The sequence below is a fragment of the Corylus avellana genome, chromosome ca8, assembly GCF_901000735.1.
Source record: "Corylus avellana chromosome ca8, CavTom2PMs-1.0".
Lineage (NCBI taxonomy): Eukaryota > Viridiplantae > Streptophyta > Magnoliopsida > Fagales > Betulaceae > Corylus > Corylus avellana.
The window spans coordinates 23,644,888-23,671,321 of record NC_081548.1 but is presented as its reverse complement, the minus strand read 5'-3'; the positions used below and the strand labels follow the sequence as shown (position 1 = coordinate 23,671,321).

The 26,434-nt window shown below is 36.4% G+C and overlaps 3 protein-coding genes, 3 non-coding genes and 1 pseudogene across 6 annotated transcripts; 3 read left to right on the top strand and 4 right to left on the bottom strand.

Annotated features, from left to right (window-relative positions):
- Window positions 1-705: 705 nt before the first annotated feature.
- Window positions 706-811, top strand: LOC132191160 (small nucleolar RNA Z279/snoR105/snoR108). The gene has a single exon (XR_009441192.1). It is a non-coding gene; the product is annotated as a small nucleolar RNA Z279/snoR105/snoR108 (small nucleolar RNA).
- Window positions 812-2,842: 2,031 nt separating this feature from the next.
- On the top strand, window positions 2,843-5,091 carry LOC132191054 (subtilisin-like protease SBT3; annotated as a pseudogene).
- Window positions 5,092-5,867: 776 nt separating this feature from the next.
- On the bottom strand, window positions 5,868-6,404 carry LOC132191053 (uncharacterized). Its single transcript, XM_059606072.1, has one exon. The coding sequence runs from the start codon at window positions 6,402-6,404 to the stop codon at window positions 5,868-5,870; it is 537 nt and encodes a 178-aa protein (XP_059462055.1).
- A 709-nt stretch (window positions 6,405-7,113) lies between these two features.
- Window positions 7,114-13,036, bottom strand: LOC132189956 (protein PSK SIMULATOR 2). Its single transcript, XM_059604813.1, has 12 exons — window positions 12,240-13,036; window positions 11,755-12,059; window positions 11,507-11,599; window positions 11,323-11,413; window positions 10,786-10,879; window positions 10,101-10,198; window positions 9,648-9,717; window positions 8,566-8,669; window positions 8,352-8,468; window positions 8,094-8,170; window positions 7,942-7,986; window positions 7,114-7,788 (listed from the first exon to the last, which is right to left on the bottom strand). The coding sequence occupies exons 1-12, from the start codon at window positions 12,474-12,476 to the stop codon at window positions 7,293-7,295; spliced, it is 1,827 nt and encodes a 608-aa protein (XP_059460796.1). The 5' UTR covers window positions 12,477-13,036; the 3' UTR covers window positions 7,114-7,292.
- A 5,157-nt stretch (window positions 13,037-18,193) lies between these two features.
- Window positions 18,194-24,586, top strand: LOC132191052 (putative E3 ubiquitin-protein ligase LIN-1). Its single transcript, XM_059606071.1, is given in 20 exon segments — window positions 18,194-19,098; window positions 19,100-19,142; window positions 19,203-19,283; window positions 19,402-19,770; window positions 19,913-19,995; window positions 20,300-20,364; window positions 20,367-21,579; window positions 21,715-21,859; window positions 21,975-22,247; window positions 22,331-22,640; window positions 22,733-22,857; window positions 22,941-23,060; window positions 23,224-23,355; window positions 23,494-23,616; window positions 23,709-23,787; window positions 23,790-23,818; window positions 24,052-24,195; window positions 24,319-24,376; window positions 24,379-24,411; window positions 24,414-24,586. Coding segments are annotated over 20 exon segments (4,503 nt in total).
- Window positions 24,587-26,099: 1,513 nt separating this feature from the next.
- LOC132191154 (small nucleolar RNA Z105) lies at window positions 26,100-26,171 on the bottom strand. The gene has a single exon (XR_009441186.1). It is a non-coding gene; the product is annotated as a small nucleolar RNA Z105 (small nucleolar RNA).
- Window positions 26,172-26,254: 83 nt separating this feature from the next.
- LOC132191166 (small nucleolar RNA Z161/Z228) lies at window positions 26,255-26,351 on the bottom strand. The gene has a single exon (XR_009441197.1). It is a non-coding gene; the product is annotated as a small nucleolar RNA Z161/Z228 (small nucleolar RNA).
- Window positions 26,352-26,434: the final 83 nt, after the last annotated feature.

The window sequence follows — 26,434 nt, the reverse complement described above, 5'->3', positions numbered from 1 at the left end:
TCACCATAGGACAGAAATAAACAGTTGTTTGAATTTAATGAATTCCTCTATAACATTTATTTTCTTTATTTTTCATTATTATTATTATGGTTTATATTTTTTTCTATTCTTTTAGAAGATTTTTTGCAAAAAGAATTTTAAAATTAAATTATAACGAAAAATCGGTACATAGAGCAGAAGATAGGCTAGTAGCCTAATATCATAGATTGTAGTTGATACTTGTATTTTAATTTGTTATTTCATCAAATAGTAAGTTTTACGGCCGTGTCAAGCACTTGAAAATGAACATTTGAGAGTTTGTATTGCACTATGTACACGAACAAGGAAAGCCCATATTTCTATAGTTTATTTATTTAATGGAATGAATAACATTTTTTATACTTTATTTATTTGAATGAAAAAAGCAAGCCATGTAGAATGCTTGATTAGGTGACTGTTTCGTTAGTTGAACAATTTGGATGAAGAATATATTTGTTTTCTAATTGGTTAACACGACGCTGAAAAAAATTATGAGGATATATTTGTTTAACAACTTGGATTATCGATTGATCGGGCTACTTTATTAGATGGATAAATAGAGAAACTAAAAGATTATGAGGATTTGTTGTCCCACATGGACAAGGAAGGACGATATTGTATTGAAGGCGCTTCTATAAGTAAGCAAATTGAAGACCCAATAAGGCCATGATCCTTCAGGCAGCCAAGGGGATGTGATGAGTGGTTCGAACTCGTATTAAAGATGCGAGATGGGTGTCCGCTCCAAAGCCTGGTTACGACAATTGGGCACTCCCATCTTAACCAATCTGATCCCTAGCTCACCCATTTCTTTACAAAGTCATGGGCTTTAGCCCAATGGCTTACAAGTTATACCTAGCCTCAAGAATTCTTCATCTCAACAATCTGAACACCCTCAACTGCAGGAATTCTTGGGAACAAGCCCAGAACCTCGCCTAGGCTGTCAGACCCTGGGCTTGGTTCAAGCCCATGCAGTCCATCATATTTCTCTAGGCCCGGACTTGCTCAGCTTGGCCCAAGCAAGCTGAGGGTGATTGCCTGATTGGGCTTAAATGGGGTTTAAAAACTCGGTTCAAGTTGCACCTTGAATTCCATATTCCATATAATGATGCAGCGAGTCTAAAAATACAATATTCGATTTTAAAAAATAATATATAAAAAAAAAAAAATCGTTTAAGGTATAATGTAATGGTTTGTAGAATTGGATCAAGATTCTTTGTTATTGGGCCACCCGAAATCACATAACCTTGGGTAGTTTAAGATACAGGATTGCATTTGGAGTTTGGGGGTAAAATTAAAATTTTTTTTTTTTTAAAAAAAAAAAATTAAAAAAGGGAGGAGGTAAAATTCTAATTTTAAAAAAATGCCAAAAAAATGATAAGGGCATTTTTTAAAAATTTTAAGAAAAACAACAATCCTCTTTTATGCTGTTGGCCAGAGGGATGTGATTGTTATCCAAACACGAGTCCTGCAAAGAAACAAGGCTCAACCAGAGCACAAAATACTTTTCCATTGCAAAGCCCAAAAACGAAGGCCCACCAGAAGTAAAAAGCCCATGGCTCATTACACAAATGAAGTACAAACCCGTAAAGCCAGGCCAAAATCCACCTCAAATTATATGGTAGGGGCAACAAATAGTGCAGGTCTACCAATTAAGGGAGCCCAAATCAAGGCTCAACAAACCCAATCGGGACATAATAAACCGAATCTCTCCGAAAGGAGTCCAGGTGCATGTAGAGAGCATCCTCAACCTCTACAGAGTCATCTATTGATTAACCGTTTCCAAAGATCAAGGAAGTTAAGTAAGAATCCCACAAGCACACTCACTACATCTATAAAAAGAGCAGCCTACCGCAACACCAAACACGGTGAATTCGATCTCTACTACTCTCATTTCATTATCATTATTTTATTATTATTAACTCTCATTTTATACAATTTTAACGTAGACACTTTGCAAGTTGCTACCAGAGTTGACAACTGTCTCAACAGATTCATCCAAAAAAGAGAGTCTAAATTTGGGTTTTGATCATTTTACTTGACCTACAATTTGAGAGATATATGAAATAAAGGAAATAAAATAAATAAGTAAATGTAGTGTTGATGGAAATCCAAAATGAAATGGATATATATTAATTAAACATATGATTTATATCGTAATAAAGGTTCAGCATATGAGAATGTACACTGTTATCAATAAGAATGAACAAATTCCTTCAAAAAAATAAAAAAATAAATAGAGTGAACAAATTACCTTTAAAAATTTACAATAGTTTAGTCCTCTATTTTAACTTTTAATCATACAAAATCTTTTGGCTCAAGAACTTATTGTTTTATATTCCACATTTATTGTGACAAATCAAAGTATTTTAACCTTTCATATCTATAAGAGGGAAATTAGTTTACTCCTCTAATATTCTAACCTTTCATATTACCAAATTAATCTTTTGGCTCATAGACATATTATTTAATATTCCACACCTATTGTGATAAATCAAGTACTATTTTAACCTTTCATGTCTATAAGAGAGAAATTAGTTTAGTCCTTTATTTTATCCTTTCATCTTTAGCCTCATAGAAACATGATTAGGGTGTAAATTTATGATCAATTAATAGGCAAGATAGTTTTAACTTATATTTTAATAATGGTCGACCGTCCCCAAAATTAAATATTGAAGAAACTATTCAAAAGAAGTATAATAATATATAGACAAATTAAATAGCTAGCTTAGACGTCACTCAAGACAGGGAATCTCAAATTACCCAAGATATATAGAATAGCTAACTTTTCTCCTTTTCTACAAACTTTTCATCCTTTGCAATTGCCATGGGGTTTGTTACTGGGGTTCTTCGTCCACGCTTAATCCTTAGTGTGTGGCTTTTCTTAATTCTCCATGCCAAGTCCAAGCCAGTAGAGAGGTCATCATATATCATCCACATGGATAAGTCCTCCATGCCCAAGGCTTTCGCCAACCACCATACCTGGTACTCCTCCATCATTGCTTCCCTCGATTTAGCAAAGCCAACCACTTCAACTATACTTCCTAATTATGATAATGATTTTCATGGATTCAGTGCTCTTCTTTCTCTTGATGAACTAGAGACATTGAAGAAATATTCCCCAGGTTTTATGTCAAGTACTACTTACGATGATAGTGTTGACGTCACACCTGCTACCACTTCCACCCCTGAATTCCTCTCCCTGAATAACTTGTCTGGTCTTTGGCCTACCACAAATTATGGCGAGGATATTATCATTGGAGTTGTAGATAGCGGTGTGTGGCCAGAAAGCTTGAGCTTCAAGGATGATGGTATAACTACTAAAGCTCCAGCTAAGTGGAAGGGATCTTGTCAGGTAGGACAAAATTTTAATTCCTCCATGTGTAATAAAAAGCTTATAGGAGCTAAGTACTTCTATCAGGGTCTCCTAGTTACCAAAAAACTTAGTGGAGTGAGCATGGAATCTGGTAGGGACACTATAGGGCACGGGACCATGGTTTCCTCTATAGCTGCAGGAAATTATGTAAAGGGAGCATCTTATTTTGGGTATGCTCAAGGAACAGCAAAAGGTATTGCACCTTATGGGAGGGTAGCCGCGTATAAGGTTATATGGGATGAAGGAAGTTCTATCTTTGACGCTGAAGCAGCTATAGGCAAAGCCGTTGCTGATCGTGTTGATGTGATTAACCTCTCCTTGACCAAACAACAAAATGAAACAATACCATTGTATTGGGATCGCATAGCAAAGGCTTCATTCAAAGCAATGGAGAAAGGCATTCTAGTTTCATGCGCAGCGGGAAATGGAGGTCCGAGCCTCGGCACAGTTAAAAACGGGATTCCATGGGTCATCACTACTACAGCGGGTAGCACCGATCGTTGGTTCGCTGGAACCATAACTCTGGGAAATGGGGAAACTATTACTGGATGGTCCACTTTTCCAGGTAATATTTCATCCCTTGAACAATCACCATTGGTATACGACGAAACCATATCAAAATGCGATTCTCCGAAGTTGTTATCTGCAGCCCCTAAAGGCGTCATTATATGCCTCGAGCTCCCTGGATCTCTACTTGAACAACTTTCTAACGTAACATCTTCAAATGTTACAGGTGCTATACTTATAGACCAAAACCCCAAAGTACTCAAAATAATTTTGTGTCCTTGTGTTGTCATTAGCTTGAAGGATGCTTCGACTTTGATGGGATACGTGGAGTCTAATAAGAAGCCCAATGCTAGCATCAGGTTCAAACAAACATTTGGAGATAGAAAACCTGCGCCAGTTGTTGCTACTTACGCCTCAAGAGGTCCTTCGCGGAGTTATCCGAATGTTCTGAAGCCAGATGTGATGGCACCTGGCTCAATGATTTTGGCGCCTTCCGAGGTGAATTCGATTTCGCATCCGGCACGTCGGTTGCTTGTGCTTTTGTTTCTGGTGTAGCTGCACTTCTGAAAGCTGCACATCGAAAATGGAGCCCGGCTGCTATTAGGTCTGCCATTGTCACCACTGCAAACCCCTTGGATAATACATTCAACTCAATACGAGATAATGAAACTAGTATGAAACCTGCTTCCCCACTAGCCATGGGAGCGGGTATGATTGATATTTCAAATAGAGCACTTGACCCGGGTTTGATTTACGATGCAACTCCGCAGGACCATGTGAACCATTTATGCTATTTACAATACACCCATAACCAAATATCAGAAATTACTAGATCAAACAAGTACAATTGCTCAAACCCATCTCCTGATCTCAATTACCCGTCATTTATCGCTTTATACAGTGACAATAGCACAAGTAGTATCAGATTTCAAAGGACGGTAACCAATGTTGGTAAAGACATTAATACAACATACAAGGCCAAGGTATCGTCACCGAAAAATTCCCAAGTTACAGTCATGCCAGAGATATTGGTGTTTGGAAAGAAGTTTAAGAAGCAGTCCTACTCAGTAATTATCAAATATAGCGGGAACAAGGAAGGGGAAGTTTCATTTGGCGAACTAGTTTGGGTTGAAGAAAATGGAAATCACAAGGTAAGAAGCCCCATTACCGTTTCTCCTTGGAACACTTCTTGAGTTGTGGGTTATTTGTTAGAGTGATCGTATGTCTCAACTCTTTAAATCAGCAAGGAACTACAAATAAAGATATCTCAAACATGATGCTTTAAAGTGATTGTCCTACTTTCTTTACAGCACTTTTTTTTGGTAACTTATCAATTAACATGGATTCCATGTCATTTGAAATGAAGAAATCAGATAAAGACTATTAAGCTTTGGAGTTTATTGTTCATTGCTCGAACGAGATTATGGCTAATCATGGGTAAAAACTTTGCTCGATATTCACGTGACGTTTTCGAGTGAAATTTTTTATTATTTTAATTATGATTACTTTTGTAATTTTTCTTTTGGGACTGCGTCTCTAATTTCAATTTAAGCGTAATTTATTAATACATATTTTGCTTCTCATTACACCACACTGCATCAACGAAACATTTTGTAATAATTACAGTCATAGTGACTTATCCTTGCTGCGTTCATGAAGTATATGAAGAGCTAGTAGATGTGGACCATTGACGTATTTCTATGGAGGGAAGTTTCCCTGCTGTAGTTCTGTTGCTGTTTCGGGATTTTTATCTCGGTTATCTATGATATCAATTCAAAAAAAAAAAAAAAAACCAACAACAAATACAGATTCTTCTTTCTACCTTGCAACAAATTGCATCAATACAAATCTTCATATGGAAACCAATACACATATGGAAGGAGGAACGATCGATAGCCTCGGGAGAGCTAGGCCATATACAATGTTGGTTATTCCTCTGCCCATATTTCATAATATATATAGTAGCACACTAAACAAGAAAACCAAATGTAATTAGAGAAAGTAAAACAACTCCTAGCACGAATGCCTTTTCTTTGAAAACCCCATTACCAAGTCCAAGAGGATTGTTGTTTACTAAGCCTTGCTGGTTATAAGACCCAAAAGGCTGATTTAGAGATGAATATGGCTGGTTAAACCCTGATAAAGGCTGGCTAGTTGAAGAAAATGGGTGATTAAAACCCGATAAAGGCTGGTTAGTAGAAGAAAATGGTTGACTGAAGCCAGATAAAGGCTGGTTCATGCCCTGTTGTGGATAACCCGGTTCTTGGTGGTAACCCGCTTCGGACTCTCCCTCCTGGCTCTCCGAAGACTCTGCAGAAGAAGGTTTTTTATTTGAAATAGGTTCGCCATACGGTGGAGAGAGAGCAGGATCAACAAGTACACCTGAAGGGGGAGTGGTTTCATGACTCGGTGGGAAGCTGGCCAGGGGGAGAGATTCTGAAGGAAAAACAGAGGAAGAGAGGAAGATGAGAAGAATACAAGCTTTGTGGGTCTTGAAGGTCTTCATTGGTATGATCAGTGCAGATCTAGCAAATGCTGTGAAATTGTGAATTATGAACACGTTATATATATATATACATATAGGGGACCGGAGCATTGCATAGAGTTAATGAAGTTGGTGCAAACTGATTTTTAAATTGAAGTAAGGAGCTGTTGAGAGTTGTTTAAGGTAAGAGAAATGCAAGCAAAACCATGCTTTGTGTGAGTGAAGATCAATTAGTTTATGGAAGCAGTTTAAAAGCCTACCTAGTCCATAAGCACTTTCAATAGCTGAATGTAATAAACAGTTGGGGTACGTTAATTTGGTACATTGGAATGATGATTACGAACATAAATGAATATTATCAGGAATACAATAAGCTGAAATGGAATATGATTATTACTATTTATTCATTTGATGACAAAACTGTATTGACCAAATTTCCTAAGTAGAATGAAATCAGATTTTAACCAAATTTCCAAAGTAGAAAGTTGAAATCAGACTTTAAATTTCTAATCAAAATGAAAAGCTCTTTGATGGGGATTCCCTGGTTATAAGAAACCCTACCATACCATATGCTTCTATAAATATTCACAATTTAAATGACAGAAATTGCCAGAGTTTTAACAGTAATACTGTATTTTGAAGCTGAACAGTGTGCATGCCCTCTACCTCTTATACCAATGGGCTACTCCTCTCTCTGGGTATCCAAATTTAACTATTTAAGAGACCAGAAGAAAAAATTACAATATAATTATATCATATTATATACTTGCACCTATCCACCATAAACAGGGATAATTACATGATAAAATGAGAATTTAATTAACCAAAAAATACATTGGAATGAACAGAGGGAGAGAAATGAATATACGATTTTGGGAGTGGAGAAAAATGCCTGGAATGGGATATCGATCAAGAAGCCTCACTAATTATAAATTCTAGCCTGTCCATGATATCCGAAACGTCAGTCTTCAAGTCTTGTTTTGCATCCAACTTTCTAGTAGGGGAACTCCCAGTGCTCCTGCTCAAAGGCCAAACTCTGATCCCTCTCTCCTCGGCCATAGTGAATTTCTGGCTTTTGCTGATTCCAGGGACGCTTAAGCTTCCAATCACCTCATCTAACAAATTTTTATCTTCCTGAGAAAGTTGAATTCCATGGGTTTTAGAACTATAGTTCATGGATACAGAATGTTGCATCTTGGAGTGAAAATCGAGTGCGTTACGAGTTGGAGATCGTAAGGGCAGAGGCCTGAAACCATGGTCTCTACGTCTTATTAAGCTGATCACACGGTGAAGCAAGGTCACCAATTTGAGGATGTATAGGTCTGTTTTCTCCTTGTCTGCATAATACAGTGTCTGGAGGCGGATCATGTTATTGGTTGTCGTTGAACTCTTGCCGAACTCATTACTGTCCAGTGAGAACAAACACTACTAAATATCATTCTAGTTATGCATCTCGTTCGTTAAGTAAATGTTCCATACACAGGCACCCACATCACACAACACACACAGGACACGCAAACACATACACACACAAAAACATGCAGAGGCCGTGACTGACCTAGCCTTTGCCCATTCTCCAACCCATCCAAAACCTTGATGTGCTCTGTCACAAAAAAAGGAAAATACTATATCAATACTCAAAATTTAGAAAAGAACAGAAAAACCAGACATGTAAAGCAAAACGCCCAATAAACACATTATATAACCTACTTAATTGTATTTGTGGCAACTGGAACAAGCCACTTGAGAGTCTTTTCCATTTCAGCTTTGATCTGAAAAATTGAGAGCTGTAGAGAAACAGAATGAGAAGCAAATAAGAATGATGATAGTAGCATTAACGTGCATATGCACACACCAACAAGTGACAAAAGAAAGAAACACTAAAGCTAAATCTCAATGAGGCAAGAAAACAATGAGCGGAGAATACAAGAAAACGGCAAGGGTCTAACTATTCTTCAGAGGACATACCTGTTCCTTGGCATCAACAGTCTGCATTTGGGAACGTAGAGCCACCTTCACACTCTCTGGCAATGCTCGATATAATTGGTCTCTCAGATTTGGAGGAAGGGTGGTTGGACGAGATGCCTGTTAGCATGTAACTTTCCATTTAGGCACATGTACTTTGAAAATCAATACCAATTATATAGCATGTAATTACTGAAAAGAGGAGATTTATACTTACAATGATACTTATCTGGTTGATTATGTTGGCATAGTGTAATGCAAGACCAGCTTCCCCAAGTCTTTCAGGACTCTTACTAGGCTCCTCGATAACCAATGTGGTACCTGACATGAATTGACAACTTCATAAGGATTTAAGAGTAAATCATTTGAAGCACATCTTCCAAGGCCAACAACTCTTAAAGACTTAAACTATGTCCTAATGACTTGTAGTTGATGGATCTGGAAAAAAAAATTATGAATGGTAGCAAATTTAGAAATAATGCCATGTTGCATTTGACATGATAAAACCATGCAGTAAGAAAGGATATATGTACAGAAATTCAGTTACATATAATGGAATTCGACATTTAGATCTATCAACATAAGAAATAAATAGAGAAAGCCATAGAATAATTGGCAAGTCATTGAGTTAGTTCAACAGTTAGATTAGGATGTCAAACCAAAATGGAAAGCAAAATCCAACCAAACTAATACGTTCTATATGACCAGGTCATACATGGCAATAGGTAGAGGCCATAGCATACTTGGGGCATATGTAGTTATAAAAGACAAGGGTTGCAAAGAAGACTCTAATTATATTTTTCTGCTAAGTAAGATTCTATATACTTACAGATGTCATGTATATATTGGTGAATCCTGTATATTCTTACAAGGGCTGCTAGGAGCTGAAAATTCATTATATAATCTTACAAATGACATGTATATATTGGTGAATCCTGTATATATTTTTGCAGATGATCTCATTTTTGGCCAGGAGCTGAAAATTCTTGGGAGATTCAAGAGCAGCTAGAGGAAATTTGACAATATTGGTGAATCCTCACACCAGTATGAGACTTTTATTTCAAAGTACCAACTCATCCATAAAAGTTCCTCTTAAAACTCATCACTTCCATAAACACACATCCAAAAAATTACCAAGTCCTACCGAGCAAGGAGAAGGAAAACAAAAATGACAAATGAACTATCACATTTATGTGGCAATTAGTTGTTGCACAATGGGCATTTTACTTTTTAAAGTGAACTCCCATATTGGAAAAAGGCATATTGGGCTAGTCTCATTTTGAGATGCTGAGTTCATACCGCTATTTCCAAAGGCTTCCCAAATAGCTTGATGTATACTGGTAACAACATCCACGAGCTTCTTCACAATCTGCAATAAGAAATAATTTCGAAAAAATATGTTACTCTACAAAGAGAAACAAATACTCTACTCTATCCTGTGGAAGACAAGACTAAATAAAGTAGAAACTTTCCTCCATGACCTACCACAGAATCTTATTAAATCAATAGGTATTTATATTTGATTGCCATCTACATTCATAGAATTGCCATTTACATCAAGAAAGGTAGTATAACATTTATTTCACAAAGAACAAGAAAACCTAATCAAAACTAGCAGTTTAATTTATAAATTGAAGCATAAAGTACCTTCAAGAACATAGAAGCCAATTGATAATTGATTTTTTCTACCGGTACACAAATATCATAATTTTTCCTCTTCAGAAAGAATAACAAGTGCTCATAGTTACATACCCCTTCCAAATTTTCAGACCATAGAGATTTCTTTTTCAGACGCCTTACAAGCTTTCTTTGCTCTTCTAGCTCATTGTGAAAAATTTTGAGACTCTCTCCTACAATTACAAAGAAAATGACCCGTTATTGAAATTACTGCACTGCTGTTGTTGACAGGCTTCTGGAAGAAACTAGACCCAAATTATTAACAAGCAGGAGTTCGCATTTTGAAAACCTTCTCAAAATTTAATCCAAAAACAATATATTATCTACTAAAAGAGGACGTTGATTAAATACTAGCAAAAGACTATGAGATCAAAGGCCCATAAAGCTCAACAGAAGGTAGAAAATGAAAAATTAAGTACCACTACAAGTAGAGAGATTTTTTTCGTCAGTCATCGAAAAAGTAAATCCTTCATCACATAACAACATAAGAGTATTACTTGCTGAAAAAAAATTCTGATATGAATATAGTGTTTATTCTTCTTTCAAGGTTGTTAGCATGACATATGATTGATAAAATATGTGAAAAGGGGATAGTGGTCCAATAGCACATCAACCTATCTTAAATCACCATAACAGAGTAATCCAATATTTCGTTGAATGTCACTAATTAGACAAGTCCAAATGCCAAACTTCCATATAATATGTCTCGCATATCTAAGAAATCTGTGGTATAAATGAACAAGATTTTGTTACAACTAACCTCTTCGGGGGAGATTTAAAGACTCCATTTCCTCAAGCTTTCGTTGATAATCTTGTTCAAATCTCTCGAAAGCATTCAGCTCATGGTATAATTCCTATACAAGCGTAAAGTTAGCTTCTTAGAGTAATCAAAGAGATCAATTATAATTTCAAGTGTAGATATAAAAAATGTAAAACTTATATAGAGCATGGAAAATTAGGATTACAGTAAAAAACTGCAGAATATGCAATTCAAATGGTTTGATAAAACATCTCCAACATGTCTTAGAAGTGCACATATATTATGTATTTTGAAAGATCGCTAAAAGCCACCTATATCTATCTACCTATATATATATATACACACACACAAAATCCTTAACATTTACACCAGAAGATTTAGCAATAAAATGTGTAATGTAGATAGGGCATGGAAGGAGGCATTACTATAATGCAGCCTTTATACAGGATGGTCCAATCCTGCCTATGACATTGCACAATCACTACTATGCCAACTAGCAGCACATATAAATGCAAAGCTTTAAAATTATTAACTTACAGAAGTCTTCTGAGCCAGAGTGGTCAACTCCTGAATGGTCGTTTCTGTGTGTACTTTAAGTTGTTTGTAGCTTGGATCATCAGAATCTAATCTGAAATATTACAAGCAGTTCAAGAATTATATGTGCATTTTCAGCAAACATCAGCAATACATCGCACTACACTGCCATTTATAAAGAACTTACCTAGCAAAGCTGCGACCCAGATTGTGCCACTGTGGGTCTTTACATAGATCTCCAAATCTAATTACTTCCCCCAAGAAAACTTCGAACTCCTGCCTAAAATGCCCCAAGGTAAAAGAGGGGAAAATGAAATTATAAAAGATAAAAGAAAAAAAAAAAAAGTTGAGCTTAAATCCTGTACGTTGAACTAGACATAAAAGACAAGAAAAACTCATAGCAAAAGCAAACTATTCTCTCTAACAAGAAACAACCTTTTGTCAGCAGCAGCAAAGCTTAGCATCTCCTTAATATCTGTGGAAACTAATTGTTGTACTCCTGGATGTAAAATCTCTTTTTTCAGGACCTGGATATTTTCTTCAGAAAGAGATTGCAACAAGTTAACACCTCTGTCTATTGTATTGGCTACTTCAAATGCCAATATGGATATTCTATTTCCCCCTGAAGCCGAGCCATTTGCACACCCTTGATTGGGATTAAATTTTGACAGGCCACTTAGAATTGTGTCAAGAACATCTGCTGTCAACTCGCCAACTCTGCCTGGGCTCTTCTGGATAATCTAGATAAGCAATAAAAAAAAATTAAAAAAAAAAAAAAAAAAAAGATCAAAAAATAAACCAAGGATAGATAAATTACAGTATATCGAATTCCACTAAAGTCGTGAAACAACATTTCCTTTAACAGATCATATTTCTTAAAAATCACCAACTATAATTAAATTCAAAGTCGTGAAACGCACGTTGCCTTTCCTAGTAGGCGTCGACCGAATCGGTGTCGACGGCTCGGAGTAGCCCGACTTTGGCCCCTCAGACAAATCGCACTTTCGCGTCGCTTTTCTGAAATCAACTGGATCAGAATCCGAATAGCAATCCCCTTTCTGATTGCTAATGCTCTTCGTCTTCTTGGGCTTCACAGCAACCTTCGCTCCAACTTTAGCATTATGCTTCGCCATCCCGCCGGGGCACACTCCCCCCATTGTTCTCTCCCAAAATCGTACGAATTCAATGAATTTTCAAATTTTCTATGCGTATCGTACCACTGAATTAAAAAATTCAAATGGTTTCTAAAAAATGTAAAGAAACAAATTCAATCAGCTGAGACTAATAAAACAGCTCGGCCGAGCTGTGCTCTGAATGGAGTCAACGAAACCACAAGACTCAACGCTTTCTTCCATATAATCTCAGCCAACCTAACAAGAAACCCAAGTAACAGTAGTCACCTCCCATTTGACAAATTCAGCAACTACGGAGCACAGCGCGCAGTCAAAGAAAACTCGTATTCTTAGACACAGAAAGAATTGGATTGAGAGAGAGAGAAAGAACCAAGTGATTTCACATAACAAACCCTAAGAAGATCATATAACTACAAGGAGAGGAAGAGGAAGAGGAAGATGAAGAGAGTCAGAGAGTATGTGATTGGTCGCAGTGGAAGAAGGAAGGTCGAAAAAAGGGAATTCAACTTTCGGCTTTGACTGTGTTTTATAGACTACGAATACGAATTCTCCTTATCATTGCCAACCACCGCGTTTCTCACATAACCAACGAAAATCTCGTGGGTTAATGTAAAAATCTGAGCTCGATCAACAGAATTTCAGAGAGCGCAGGAAGGTGATTACGAAAGTCCCGCCCACCGTTGCCGAGTTTTTGACGTGACTGTCACTGTCAGACGTGGAACTATTACTTTACCGTTTTGCCCTTCTCGTTGTTCTCTATCTATGTTTGTGATTTTCGAATTTGATAGTATTATTATTATTATTATTATTATTATAGTTTACCCCTTAAAGTTGATAGTGTTTTTCAATTCGAACACTAAAGTTTTAATTTTTGCAATTCACTCCACAAAGTTCCAATTTCAATTCGATCAATATTATCCCAAAATTTTCATATTGCCCCTAATTTTTATTTTTTATTTTTTATGAAAAAATAAATAAATTTAGGTCTACAAAAATAGTCAGTTGGCCAAAGAGGTGGCTACAGCCAACCCGAATTTTTTTAAAAATTTTTTATAAAAAATAAAAAAAATAAAAATTATGGGCAATATGGAAAGTTTTGGATACAATTGGTCAAATTGCAAAAATTTGAAACTTTGGGAGTAGATTGCAAAAATTGAAACTTTGGTGTTCGAATTGAAAAATTTTGTCAACTTTAAAGGGGTAAACTGTAATTTTTCCTTATTATTATTATTAATTTGGTGTATATAATTAGAGGAAATTTAGCATGTCTTAAGAGACTTTTTATGCTTTATAAAAAAAATAGTATTGTTAAAAATTACATTTTAATTTTATCATTATCCTATTCTGTTGTATATAATAATTGGTTGACATTGTCACGTTAATATAATAAAATGACGGTGAATAAAAATATAGTTTTAGCACTATTTTATTAAAAAAAATATGTATTTGTCGTATAATTAACAAATACATAATAATTTAATTTACTGAATTAAGGGGATATTTAGTCGTTTTCTATGTACCTAACCGGGATTTTAATTGCCATCCCCGGATGAAAGATGAAAAATCTCCGGGGCGAAGGTCAAAGCGTGGAGCCGGTAGGCATTACACTTGCCACGGCCCACGTAGAATACGTGGTATACGACTTGGATCAAGGTTTGAACCAAAAGCTGAGGTTTGATTTAAATAATGGGATAACTGATAAGAAATGGAAATTTGGATGATTAAATTATGGCCGTTAAAAAAGTCAATGGGTGTTAATGAGCATGTCGCCTAGTAGGTCTGCTTTTGGCTACGAATATACCCGAGTTCAAAGAGAAATGTACTTGGATTACCAAGTTGAATAATGTTGTTTATTGGATCTTCTAATCCTACCCTACTGTGGGTAATACTCCATCAAGAATTATAATAATTTGGTCAACGGATCTTGAGTCAAATATAATATATCTTGTGGTCTTTTACAAGAAAGCTCAAACTTTATCTTGTGGTCTTTTACAAATGCTGTTAAAAAAACAATTGATAAATACAATTATTTACAAACGTATCGGGTGAAACGGGTCAATTTTTTTTTTTTACTGTGCCTTCATTTTCAGCTTAATCGGCTTTTCCTTTTTGTTTTCTTGTTTTTTGTTTTTTTTATGTCATGTCAAAATATTTTTTTAACCCAAAAACAAAAGCCACCTTCCAAAAAATATTAATATACGCAAACAACCTCTTGTTTTGTTAATGCCATAACCACTCCACCCTTTGTATTATTATTTGTTTTATTTCACATGACGTGGCATGTTACGATTTGGTGATCCACTTGGATTTACATATGACTTGGTAAAGTTAATTGTGCAAGGATCCGGCTTACATGCTGTTATTTTAATAACAGCATCTATGCTGTAGTTGAATCAACGGTCAAGATTGAATTTTAAAGTTGATTTACTTTTAGAAGCATTTAATAGGAGAGAGAAAATAAAAAGAGATTTTAAAAAATTCAATCTTGACCGTTGATTAAACTACAGCATACATGCTGTTATTTTAATAACAATATGTAAGCCAAATTCTATATTATTATATGTCATTCGATAAAGACAATCATACGCATGCTTAATGCGAGCGGATAAAAAAATACAGTTTTGATCCTTAAGGTTTGACTTTTTATTAAATCACGCCTTTGATTGTTAAAAAACAAAATTCTTCCTTTTGTTTTTGTTTTCTTTTTTCCTATTGGGCAGAATTTGAGCAATTCATATTAGATGACGCAAGAGGATACTTGATTTCTTTCACGCAACTTCTTAATACAAGATGGGAGTAGATCTAGCACCGTACACGTGCCTCCGTGCATAGGCATGGCTGAGAAAAGATTGTCTTCATGTGTTGCAATAATTTAAGGGTTTTCTGTTCCAAAACTAAGGATTGCAAAAAGTCAAAACCTTAAAATAAACAGCAAAAAAGTCAATGAGGGGTTTCTAGCACAAACCAAGACACAAAAGACAAATGGGATTTCATCAAAGATTATGAGTTAAGAAGCTTTGACAAATAGAAGTTTAAGATACTTTTTAGGATGTGTCGAGGAGATTATTATTCATGAAAAAGATGGCAACAATAAAGTTTCAAACCTTAGCTAGATTAGATTGTTAATGGAAAGTTTTAGAACGGTATTTTTTTTTTCTTTTTTTCTCATTGGTGTTCACTCTTTAGGTGTAGTTCATTTTATTAGACATGTACCTTTCTAGCTTGCGTAATAAGGTTGCTTTAGTGCGTGGTGAGATATAAGTTTATCTAGCGCTCGAAATATGATTAAGATCTCGTACGATATCTAAGGAATTGTACGAAATGTAATAGCTCTAATTTGAGTTTTTCGCCCAAAGTTATCACATCATTCAAAACATTTTGGAACTCATTTAGTCATTTTCTCTCGTCGTCATATATTTCCGCCATTTGCCACCACTCTCTCATCTCTTTTGTTACCTATTTTGCCCACTTTCTTTATTGTTGTCTCATTGGGGTGGCATAACCATTTCCAATAGGCGAAAAATGGTAATTTTAAAGATTACTTTATTCTTGAAGGGACACAAAAAGAACTTATAAAATTACTCTAAAATTTTTAACAATAAAGTTAGGCGGAAAATTTTGGAAACCAAACAATAGTGGGCTTACACTGATTGTGGGTTTTAATTAGTTAAAACCGTTAAACACACAACCTAGAATGATAGGCCAAGGCCCAAGGTTTGCAAATCCTAGAGGAATAGTTTAGGGCCTGCTCGGCCCATTCATACGAATTAAATAATTGCTAGTGGCAGGTATTTTAAATTCAGCAAATTAATGTTTTGTTAAGTTCTATTCCTTGTCATGCTTTATTATAAGGTTTTAGGGAAAAATAATCTACCAATCCTTATGATATCACCACATTTGTCTTTCTTTCCCCATAACCATCACTATGGGACTTTTTTTTTTTCTAAAAAAAAAGGCAACCACTCTCAAGTGTTGATCCATCAACCTCTACACTAACCGGCAAAACTAAGAAATTTACAGACAGACAAACAGACATAAAAAACAAACTACATGACGATTTCAATGTTCATATGATACATTTTCATTAAATAGTGTTGTTAATTTTCAATGTTCTTTCTTTCTAGTGATGGTTTTTGAGCCAATTCATGGTCATTAGGACAACTATTAGGCCTTTGCCTGCTTAGAAATCGATTTGGGCATGTTATTATTGTTGTTTTCATAATGCCAAAAGGATAAAATTTTATTCTAAATTGAGTCCGATAATTTTTTTTTACCTCAGTATATTAAATTGACATTTATTTTTAAAATATTAAAATGTATGTGAGAATTACATGTTCTAAGAACAAATATTAGTTTAATACACTGAATTGGAGTAATTTTCCAACCCACTAAAAAAACAAAAAAAAAAAAACTTTGTCCACGTGTAAAACGGAAAACTGGCAAGTCGGGTGCTCTGTGATCGGTTACACGGCCTGATCTCAGTCATAGCCCAAACCACCCAAATGAAACCAATAAAGAGATAGTTGGGCCTGGCCCAACTTTATGGGTTAGATAAAATAAATCAATTGGACCATCTGATAAGACATATGGAGTCTATGGACCCATGTATGAAAATTTGGGCCCTGTATTTAACTCTTGGACACCATCCATTTATAAGTAGATATTTAAGGGTGAATTGTACTTGAAATTTCTATAATTTGGTATAAAATGGAATGTGACTTTGTGGTCGAGTCACAGAGGGGGCGACTTATAAGTTGTATTTCAAAATGTCTTGATACTTTGTAGTGCATAGTATGAAGTCATTGAATACCGATAGATGAGTAGAGTCACCAAAAGAGAAAGAGACACCATCAGATTAATAGAATGTGTCATTTGCTGTAAAGTGTGGTGGTATGTTACGATTATAAGTGTCTCATATGGCTTAAAGTACAATCTTGAGCACCCTTCCCTTATACCCGGTTTTAATTGTGAGTTCTAATTAAAATTTGTACCAAATAAGTGCAAGGCCCATCTATTTCAAGCAAGTGAATCTCATATCTCGCAAATGGATCCGCAACAACCCTTACGCAATTCAAACAGTCAAATTACACAGAATTTTTATTCATTCTTTCGGCCAGGTCCAATAGGCAATGCTCTCTCTTTGTCAATTTATTCTTGGTAAGATGCTCTCTTAACATTTACAAAACGACTATTCAAATCCTACTTAATACATATTTTATTAGAAATTGATACTCAATGTTAATACTAATGTGAACTAGGCATATATAAAATGTTAAAAGCCGGCAGAGCTTACACCATCTCCAAAAGCCGGCTCTGTTTTTGGCTCTCACAACAATGATGATACCAGTGCCTTGAAAGAAATTGTTCATTGACCATCTCCACAGGAGACGACAGTGTTACTTCTTCAATACAGTAAGCCCTTTTGTTTTGCATTTTCTAGTCTATATGGGACTCATTCTATTTGCTTTTATTGATTCCAATATAGTATTTGTACGTTCGTGTACATTACGGGATTGATTCTGGTTAGTGTAGACGTTAGAATTGCTCAAAAAATATATGTTCCGGCAGTCTCAGAGTGGTTTAAGGTTGTCGATAACACTTTGAGTCTAATACAATGAATGGTCGAATAGTAATTAATAGAAAGGGCTATGGAACAGGAATGGTTGTGTTTTCTTTCCTATGTTTTGTGTTATGGTAGTTTAATTTGGTCGTCGTTCAGATTGTCTTAACAAGACAGAAAAATGAATGCAAAGTATGGGTTTTCGATGGACCAAAAGAATATGGTGAAATTGTTGGTGACAACTATTGATAATTTCACCCGAGATCGGTTGATTAATAAGGAAGAGAGAGCCCAACACAAAGAACAGTGTGCAGAGAGATTGGCAGCTGAAGATGGAAGCTATGAGAAAGAGATGGCGGAGGTCCGGTATTCGGATCAAGCAGTGTTGGCAAATTTGGATTGGGGTATTGAAGTGCTTGAAGAAGCTGTGGAGACCTCCAACATGGAAACCAAGCTTACAAGATTAGACCATGCAGAGAAGATGTTGCAGGTTTGTGCCTTGTTGAGCTCCGACCATAAAACTGCCGGGGTTCCAAACTTCTATCTCTCCGCTTGGGCTCACCTCAACCTTTCATACCTGTGGAAGCTGCGGAACAATGTTCACAATTCAGTTCTTCATGTTCTCGAGATGTTTATTGTAGACCCTTTCTTCTCGCGGATCGATTTCGCTCCCGAGCTCTGGAAAGACTTGTTTCTTCCACATATGAGCTCGATTGTTGGGTGGTATTCGGAGGAGAGGCACAGGCTGGTGATGCAAGCAATTCCAGACGCTTCTGATTTGTCCTTCACAGCCGATTTGGATCAGTTCTTCAATGAGTCTGTGATCTTAACACTGAGGCCAGATGAGTTGGAGAAATTGCAGAAGCTGGAGAAGCTTTATGGAGAATCATTAGATGAGAATACAAGGCTTTTCGCCAAACACTATAAAGATTGCATGAACTCTGATTCAACCTCAAGCAAGAGGGAGAGGATGATTCCAATGTTCCCAATTGCAGAGCCACCAACGACTCCTTTGCATGAGGTGAACAGGTCGATTCCAGATTATGTGAAATTCGGCCCTATCTTGCCCAAGAGTGCTGGGTTCTCCAATGCTAAACTCTAAATATGGTGCAAGAGAAGCAAGCCGGTCAGTAAATTTGGAGACCAATTTGATCTTTCAATTTATTTTTTCATTTGAGGCTCTTTTGTAGTATACCTTGGCTTCATGCAGAACCAATGTAAGTTCCAGCACCTCTCAGATTCTGGAGGAGTCTGCTGGATGGGACCCTCAGGTAATGCTAAAACTAAGAACAATACATTGAATTGCCATGAACAAGCTTAAACTGTCCAGCTAGACGAATGATTGTAATCTTTTGAATAATGAAAGCTCTGTTCTTGTTTCTATGGCAGGAGGATTTACTGGAAGAGAATGAAGATGATTCTGAATATGAGGCAGATGATGGGTACGTGGATTCTGATGAAATATCCAACAAAAGTACATCTCTTAGCAGAAGGACGATGGAAACTGGGCCTAAAGCACTGCCATATGAAATAAAGATTCAAACACGTCCGAATTCTTCTATTTTCTCTCCTCTGGATTCTCCCAAAACCCCGTCTCCAAAGATTCCATCTCCAAAACCAGACAAGCACTTTAAAAAATTACACGTTTTACTCCTAATGTCCACCCGTGTCAAGGATCTGACTGTTGCCACCTCGTTGCCTGCATCTCCTCACATCCGGAGTGATTCCAGCATCAGCTCAGCAGAGTCTGATGGTGAAGCAGCAATCGTAGGTTTCAGATTTTAAGATCCACTGAAATCCAGTTTGCTGACTATTACTTATCTCTTTGTTTGATTTATTTACTTGAGTTATCCAAGTTAGATGATGGGTTCTAAGTGAAAGTTTCTTTGCAATTTAGGAGACCCAGAAAATTTTCAGGAAAATCTGTAGCCGGAGACGAAGAATGAGCTGTGACAATGTGAATATCCAAGTAGTAGAAAATAGGTAATCATCACTTTGTTTCTTTTAGATTATTATTTTTGGGAGTTTGCAAGTCAAATTTCTTTGGACTCTGCAGTTCAAAGAAATTTTGATGAAAGACACGTTCTTTAGGGTTTGCAGTTTCAAAATGTGTTATTTAAAAGAGCAGTCAAGCTTTTAGTAAAATTGGGCATTCTTTAAAGACGCCCATTTGCCTGCGATTTGAAAATCAATCGACATTTTTAAAAAACGCACTCTTAAACGAACATTTTTTTTTTTTGCAATTTTGTTTAAAAACACACTTTCTTTAAATCTTTGGACTCTGCAGTTCCATTCATGAAGGTGATGAGGGAAGCCAGAGCTTCATTTCTCTGCCAACGTCTGACAAGTCGGTTATCGAACAAAACCACCTAAGGATTTTGTTTGCCCCATTACAAGCCATATCTTTGGTGATCCTGTTACCCTTGAAACAGGCCAGACATTTGAAAGAAAAGCAATTCAAGAATGGCTTGAAAGAGGAAACATGACATGCCCTATTACACGGCAACCTCTCTCAGCCACTACACTGCCCAAAACAAACTATGTTTTGAAGGGACTTATAACATCATGGAAAGAACAGTATCCTGATCTGGCTCAGGAATTTTCATACTCCGAAACACCAAGAGACTCATTTGGTTCCCATTCCTCAAAAGAAACCCCCTTGGCCTCAACGCTTGACAGAACAAGTGATTTCTACTGTTATCAGAGTGTAAATGAGCATCTAAACAATAGGAGCAAAAGGTTTGCGCGAGCATCTGCATTCTCATCACCAACCAGTGTGATATCTCAAGCTGAAGTGGAAACGATTATTAATGGTTTAAAACCATATGTTTCGTGTCTATGTAATTCAGAGAACTTACAAGAGTGTGAAGAAGGTGTGCTGGCAATAGCAGGATTACTGAAGGACTCAAAGGCTGATCGTGGGGTTCAATCTTATTTATCCAATCCAACAATTGTAAACGGGTTTGGGGAAATACTATCTGCTTCTAAGAACAGAGAAGTTCTCAGAACCTCGATTTACATTCTCTCAGAGCTGCTAATTGCAGATGAAAGTATTAGGGAGGCTCTTTCCAGTGTAGATTCTGATTTTGATTGCCTGGCTGCTCTGCTAAAGAATGGGCTAGCTGAGGCTGCTGTTCTTATATTCCAGCTGAGGCCAGCATTTTCTCAACTTTCAGTTCATGAACTTGTACCCTCCCTTGTTCAGATAATTCTGAACAGAAGTACAGAGTTGGATGGTCTTCAGTTTGTAATGGAGCCCCAAGATGCTGCCATAGCAATGCTTGAGCAGGTTTTGATGGGAGGGGATAATTGCAGTAGGTCCCTCAATGCCTTGAGTGTCATTTCTGCAAATGGAATCCCTGCCTTAACCAAGTGTTTGGATAGGTTGGAAGGCAGGAGATCCATTGTTTCCATACTTTTCTGTTGCATGCAAGCTGAAAAAAGTTGCCGGAACTTGATAGCAAATAGAATTGAATTATCCCCAGTTCTCGAGTTATTTCATGCTGGAACTGATGGTGTGAGAGGCATATGTATAGATTTTCTCTCAGAGCTTGTTCGGTTGAACAGGTATACTTTACATCTCAAATCTTCACTTCTCTTACGTCTTTCTTATCTTTGTCTACTTTCTTATTAAAGGCTCATGGCCCATCAATTTTTAATAATTCAATCTACCAAATTTTTATATTTTCCTATGTGTCACAGGAGGACATGCTGCAACCAAATCTTGCACATAATAAAAGATGAAGGAGCATTTAGTACCATGCATACCTTTCTTGTGTATCTTCAAATGGCTCCTGTGAAGCAGCAACCTGCAATTGCAGCCCTTCTTCTTCAGCTTGATCTCCTGGTTTGCCTTGATTCTCTCTGAAATCAGCCATAAAATTTGAAATCTTAGACAACATTTTCTACTGTACAGCACTAAACCATCTAATATATATATATTCCTCTGATCACTTTTCCAGGTTGAGCCACGGAAGATGAGCATATACAGGGAAGAAGCTATAGATGCACTAATCGAAGCAGTCAGGAGAAAGGACTTCTCTAATTCTCAGATGATGGCTCTAGATGCTTTATTATCTCTTTCTGGGCGTCTGACTTCCTCCGGCGAGCCCTATTCCGAAGCTTGGTTACTCAAGATTGCAGGGTTTGACCAACCTTACAACGCTTTGATGAAGGCAGAAGAGCTGAGAAAACATGACAATGATTTGATGGAAACAATGGTTTGCATTTGTCTGGTTTTTGGTTTATTATAGAGCTTGTTGCTTATTGTGTTCAACCTTGTACGTACGCTGAATCTTATGTACTTATATATGCATAGGAAGAGGAAGAGAAAGCTGCAAGCTCTTGGGAGAGAAGGGTAGCTTTTGAACTTTGCAACCACGAAAAGGGCTCTATTTTCAAAGCCTTGGAGGAATGCCTCAAGAGTGATTCCCTAGATATGGCAAAATCATGCCTAGTTCTTGCCACATGGCTCACATACATGCTTTCTACTCTTCCTCATACTGGTATAAGAGGTGTTGCTCGCAAGTCCTTGCTTGAAGAATTCATAAATGTCCACCAATCATCTAAGAACCTGGAGGAAAAGATTCTGGCCACTCTTGCTATCAAAACCTTTATTACTGATCCAAGTAAGAGCTAATAATACTTGCACAAAAAACGTTTTCAGTATGTCATTTAAAAAAGAAATTAAAAAAATAACTCAAAACTCACTAAATTTTAGCTGCACTTGAAATGCTGGGAGCATATGCTAAAAGCATCTACAGAACCTTGAGAGAGCTCAACAGGAATTCAGTGGTGGTGACAGATATAATGAAAGCCTTGATGAATTTATCATCCGTTGATGCAGTAAGTGGGGTGGACTGTGGAGGAGAATGCATGTCTTTTTCTTAATATAGATGACTAAATACTGCTAATGTGCTGTATTTCAGACAGAGTTGTGGAGTTGTTCTGAAATGGTTGAGTTAGATGCATCCGCTAATGGTGAGGTTGTGTCTTTGCTTCATCTAAATGGCCGGCTTATAAGCAGCCACTCCGACGGAACAATTAAGGTTTGCACCTAAACAGAACAGATTGAATCGTTTCCATATCTGCTCAAGGTGATAGATGCATACATGCATACATATCTATATACGTACATGGATGACTACAAATATATAAGGCTGTTTATTTCCTAATCCAGGAGCTAAGGCTATATAAAAAACTTGCTTCTAGGTGTGGGAAACTGGGAAGAGGATGATAAGATTGATTCAAGATGTTGGAGAACATACAAAGGCTGTCACATGCCTCTATGTTTCATCTTTAGGTGACAAACTATATAGCGGTTCCTCTAACAAAACAATTGGGGTAAGTCGAAAAATCAAAATGATTAAATTCACTATTTCTTATCAGTTTAAGCATTTAAGTCCAAGAGGATGATAGCCTCCAAACATGTATATATGTATTTACTAAATCTTAATTGTTTTCTGTATTTCTTGACTACAGGTCTGGGCAATCAAACCTGAAGAAATTCACTGTCTTGAAGTTCATGATGTGAAAGAGGCAGTAAACGACTTGGCAGCCAATGGTAATGTGGCATGCTATGTTTCTCAAGGAACTGGAGTAAAGGCAAGTGAATTGCTCGGTGTTTTATTTGAACGGCTAAGATCAATATCCAGCCTATAACAGAAAGATCATGGCTGAAATTTGTGTTGTCACAGGTGTATAACTGGTCTGGAGCTCCAAGGCACATAAATTTCAACAAATACATGAAATGCCTTGCCATGAGTCGAGATAAACTATTTGCGGTTGTTCTGGTTATAGTATATTAGTATCCAGGTAATTAAACTCTCTTTGCAATGTTTCTAATGCATATAAAAACCGAATAATACTAAAAATTACACTTTTATCACGCTATTATGGTGATACTAAACAAAGATTCATATAAGAAGGGCGAATAAGCATGATCGCGTCACCAATGTGAAATAGTGGTAAAATAAAATTATAATTTCTAACGTTACTAAAAAAAACCTTATTGACAATATGTGAAAAAAAAAATGGCAGGAGATTGATTTGCGCAATTACACATCAAACACGTTCTACTCTGGTACAAGAAAATTATTGGGTAAACAAGTAATGCACTCCCTGCATGTTCGTGATGACCTCCTCTTCGCCGGTGGTTCTTCAGTCGATGCTATAGCTGGAAAGGTATGCATTTGTTGAGTGTATAAAAAAGATTGAGTCCCACATTGATAAAATGTTGTAAGCGTGAGTGGTTAATACGGTATAATTAGACTCAAACCTATTTTTGGCTTATGTTGCATGTGGAAGGTATTTTCCCTTTCCACCAAGGCAGTGAAAGGATCATTCTCAACGGGATTTGATATCCATGGGTTGCCGTCAACAATGACTTCATATTTACCGCCAGTGTGGGATCATTGAGGTTTGGTTAAGAGGAAGAGTCAGAAAAGCTGCTTCTATCAAAATGGCCCATGCAAAGATTACATCATTGACATCAGATATTGATGAAACAATGCTTTTCGCTGGTTCCTACGATGGAAAGATCCAGGTTAGAACCCTAAAAAAAAAAAAATCATAATCTAAAATAGTATTAGAAGACTCATTTTTAGTAATTTTGTTACTTAGACTCCTAATAATTTAGACAACAAATATAAAAGAGTTTTTATGAAACCACCTGTCCGAATATGTTTTAAACAATCTACTCACCTGTTCAGGCATATACGTCCTATAAAAATTCTCATATTTGCTGTTTAAACAGTTTGTTTCTGTAATCTTTGGAATTAATTTGGTTGCAGGTTTGGGCTCTGAACTAAACGTAGCCTACCATAAAGATGAGTGTAAATTGTGTTCCTCCACAAAATGAAGTGCGCATGATGGTTTCTCTTTTTCCGCACCAACTCTCTGACAATTACGACAATTGAAGATGTGTTTTATTTTAGAATTAGTCACAGCATTGTGCATATGCTTGTACGACAAGAATTGCACATTAATAAATCTAAATTTTTTGCTTGGTAGAACAATATCTCTAATTCTTCCACAATTTTCTCTGGTTTGGTTCCTACAATTTTAATTCTAATGATATAAACTTACTTGCACATCACAAGTAATAAAGGTGACCATATAAACATAATTGACCAAACAAAAAAAATCGACCACGCAATCATTTCTTTTTTCTTGGAAAATGAACTCCAGTTAATTATATTGAAAATATATTTTTGTTCTCGCAAAAAGTAAAAAGGCAAATACATTATCTTATATAAAGCTAGTACTGATGATTTCTAGATTTGACGGGTGATTTATGATATTTTCTCTGTTGTCGTTTTCTTTTAAGTTTTAGCAATTTTGTTCAATTTACGAGTAATGCTAAGAACCATCTTTTTATCATCCTAAATCTGAAAATTGAATGATGATTTTAAAAGCCACATCAACTTTAGATGATAAAAAGATAATCCCTAGCATTACTCTCAATTTACTTGGGCTTTCTTGTGAGGGTTATCAAAGGATTGAAAAACCTATATGGTGATAATTTTTTTTTAGTGTTGGTGTCAAGAACTACTAGGTAATGTAACCCATTGGTGTTGTTTGTAGTTCGTTTCTAATGTACCTATAAAAAAATAAATAATAAAATCAACCGCCCAAATTACAGCTATTACACCCGATGGAATCTCAATCCGTGAGAGAGACAAAACCCTTCTAGTTAACAAATTCAAGTATAGAAATTAAAAAACTGCAAAACACACCCTAAAAGTAGTTAACATATGAAAATGATTTTGATTGCTCAGAAGTTACAATCACTAGTTGGGTGTACTGGAAACTCTTGTTTAGAAAGAGTACCGAAGAGCCCATGTTTCTAAATTTTTTTTGTCATAAACAAATCTACCTGTAGAAGGACAACCTGTGAGGCACTCAGAATGAAAAGGACTTATAAGATTTTAAAGAAATTCATAGATCTTCCGATCTCACGTCATAGCATATCCTCACAGTGCCTAATTCAGAAAAAAACCTAATTATGAAAAATAAAAAATGGATGAACAGAGAAAAGTTTGCCGAAAACTCGTAAAAGCAAAGGCAGTGGTGAGCAAGCAAAATGTTCAGAATGAGTAGGAGGTATTGTCTCCTGTCATGAATTTAATCGGACGTTTTTCAATTCATCATCACCATGCCTGCTCCACCGCCGAAGATATGATCCGACGGACAAAAAATAAAATTGCAATGCTCAAATGACAAAAGAAAAGAAAACAGATAAAACCATCAGAAGTTTTGGATTATTGCATCAACTCCGACACTTACGTGTCTCAGACGACCGTCGTGAGAATTTTAAATCCAAATTCATCATTTGATTTCACTACAAATACGAAAAATACACACAAAGAAACTGAGAGAGCAAGAGAAGAACTCACCCGCCAGCGTTTGGAATTGTTTGAGT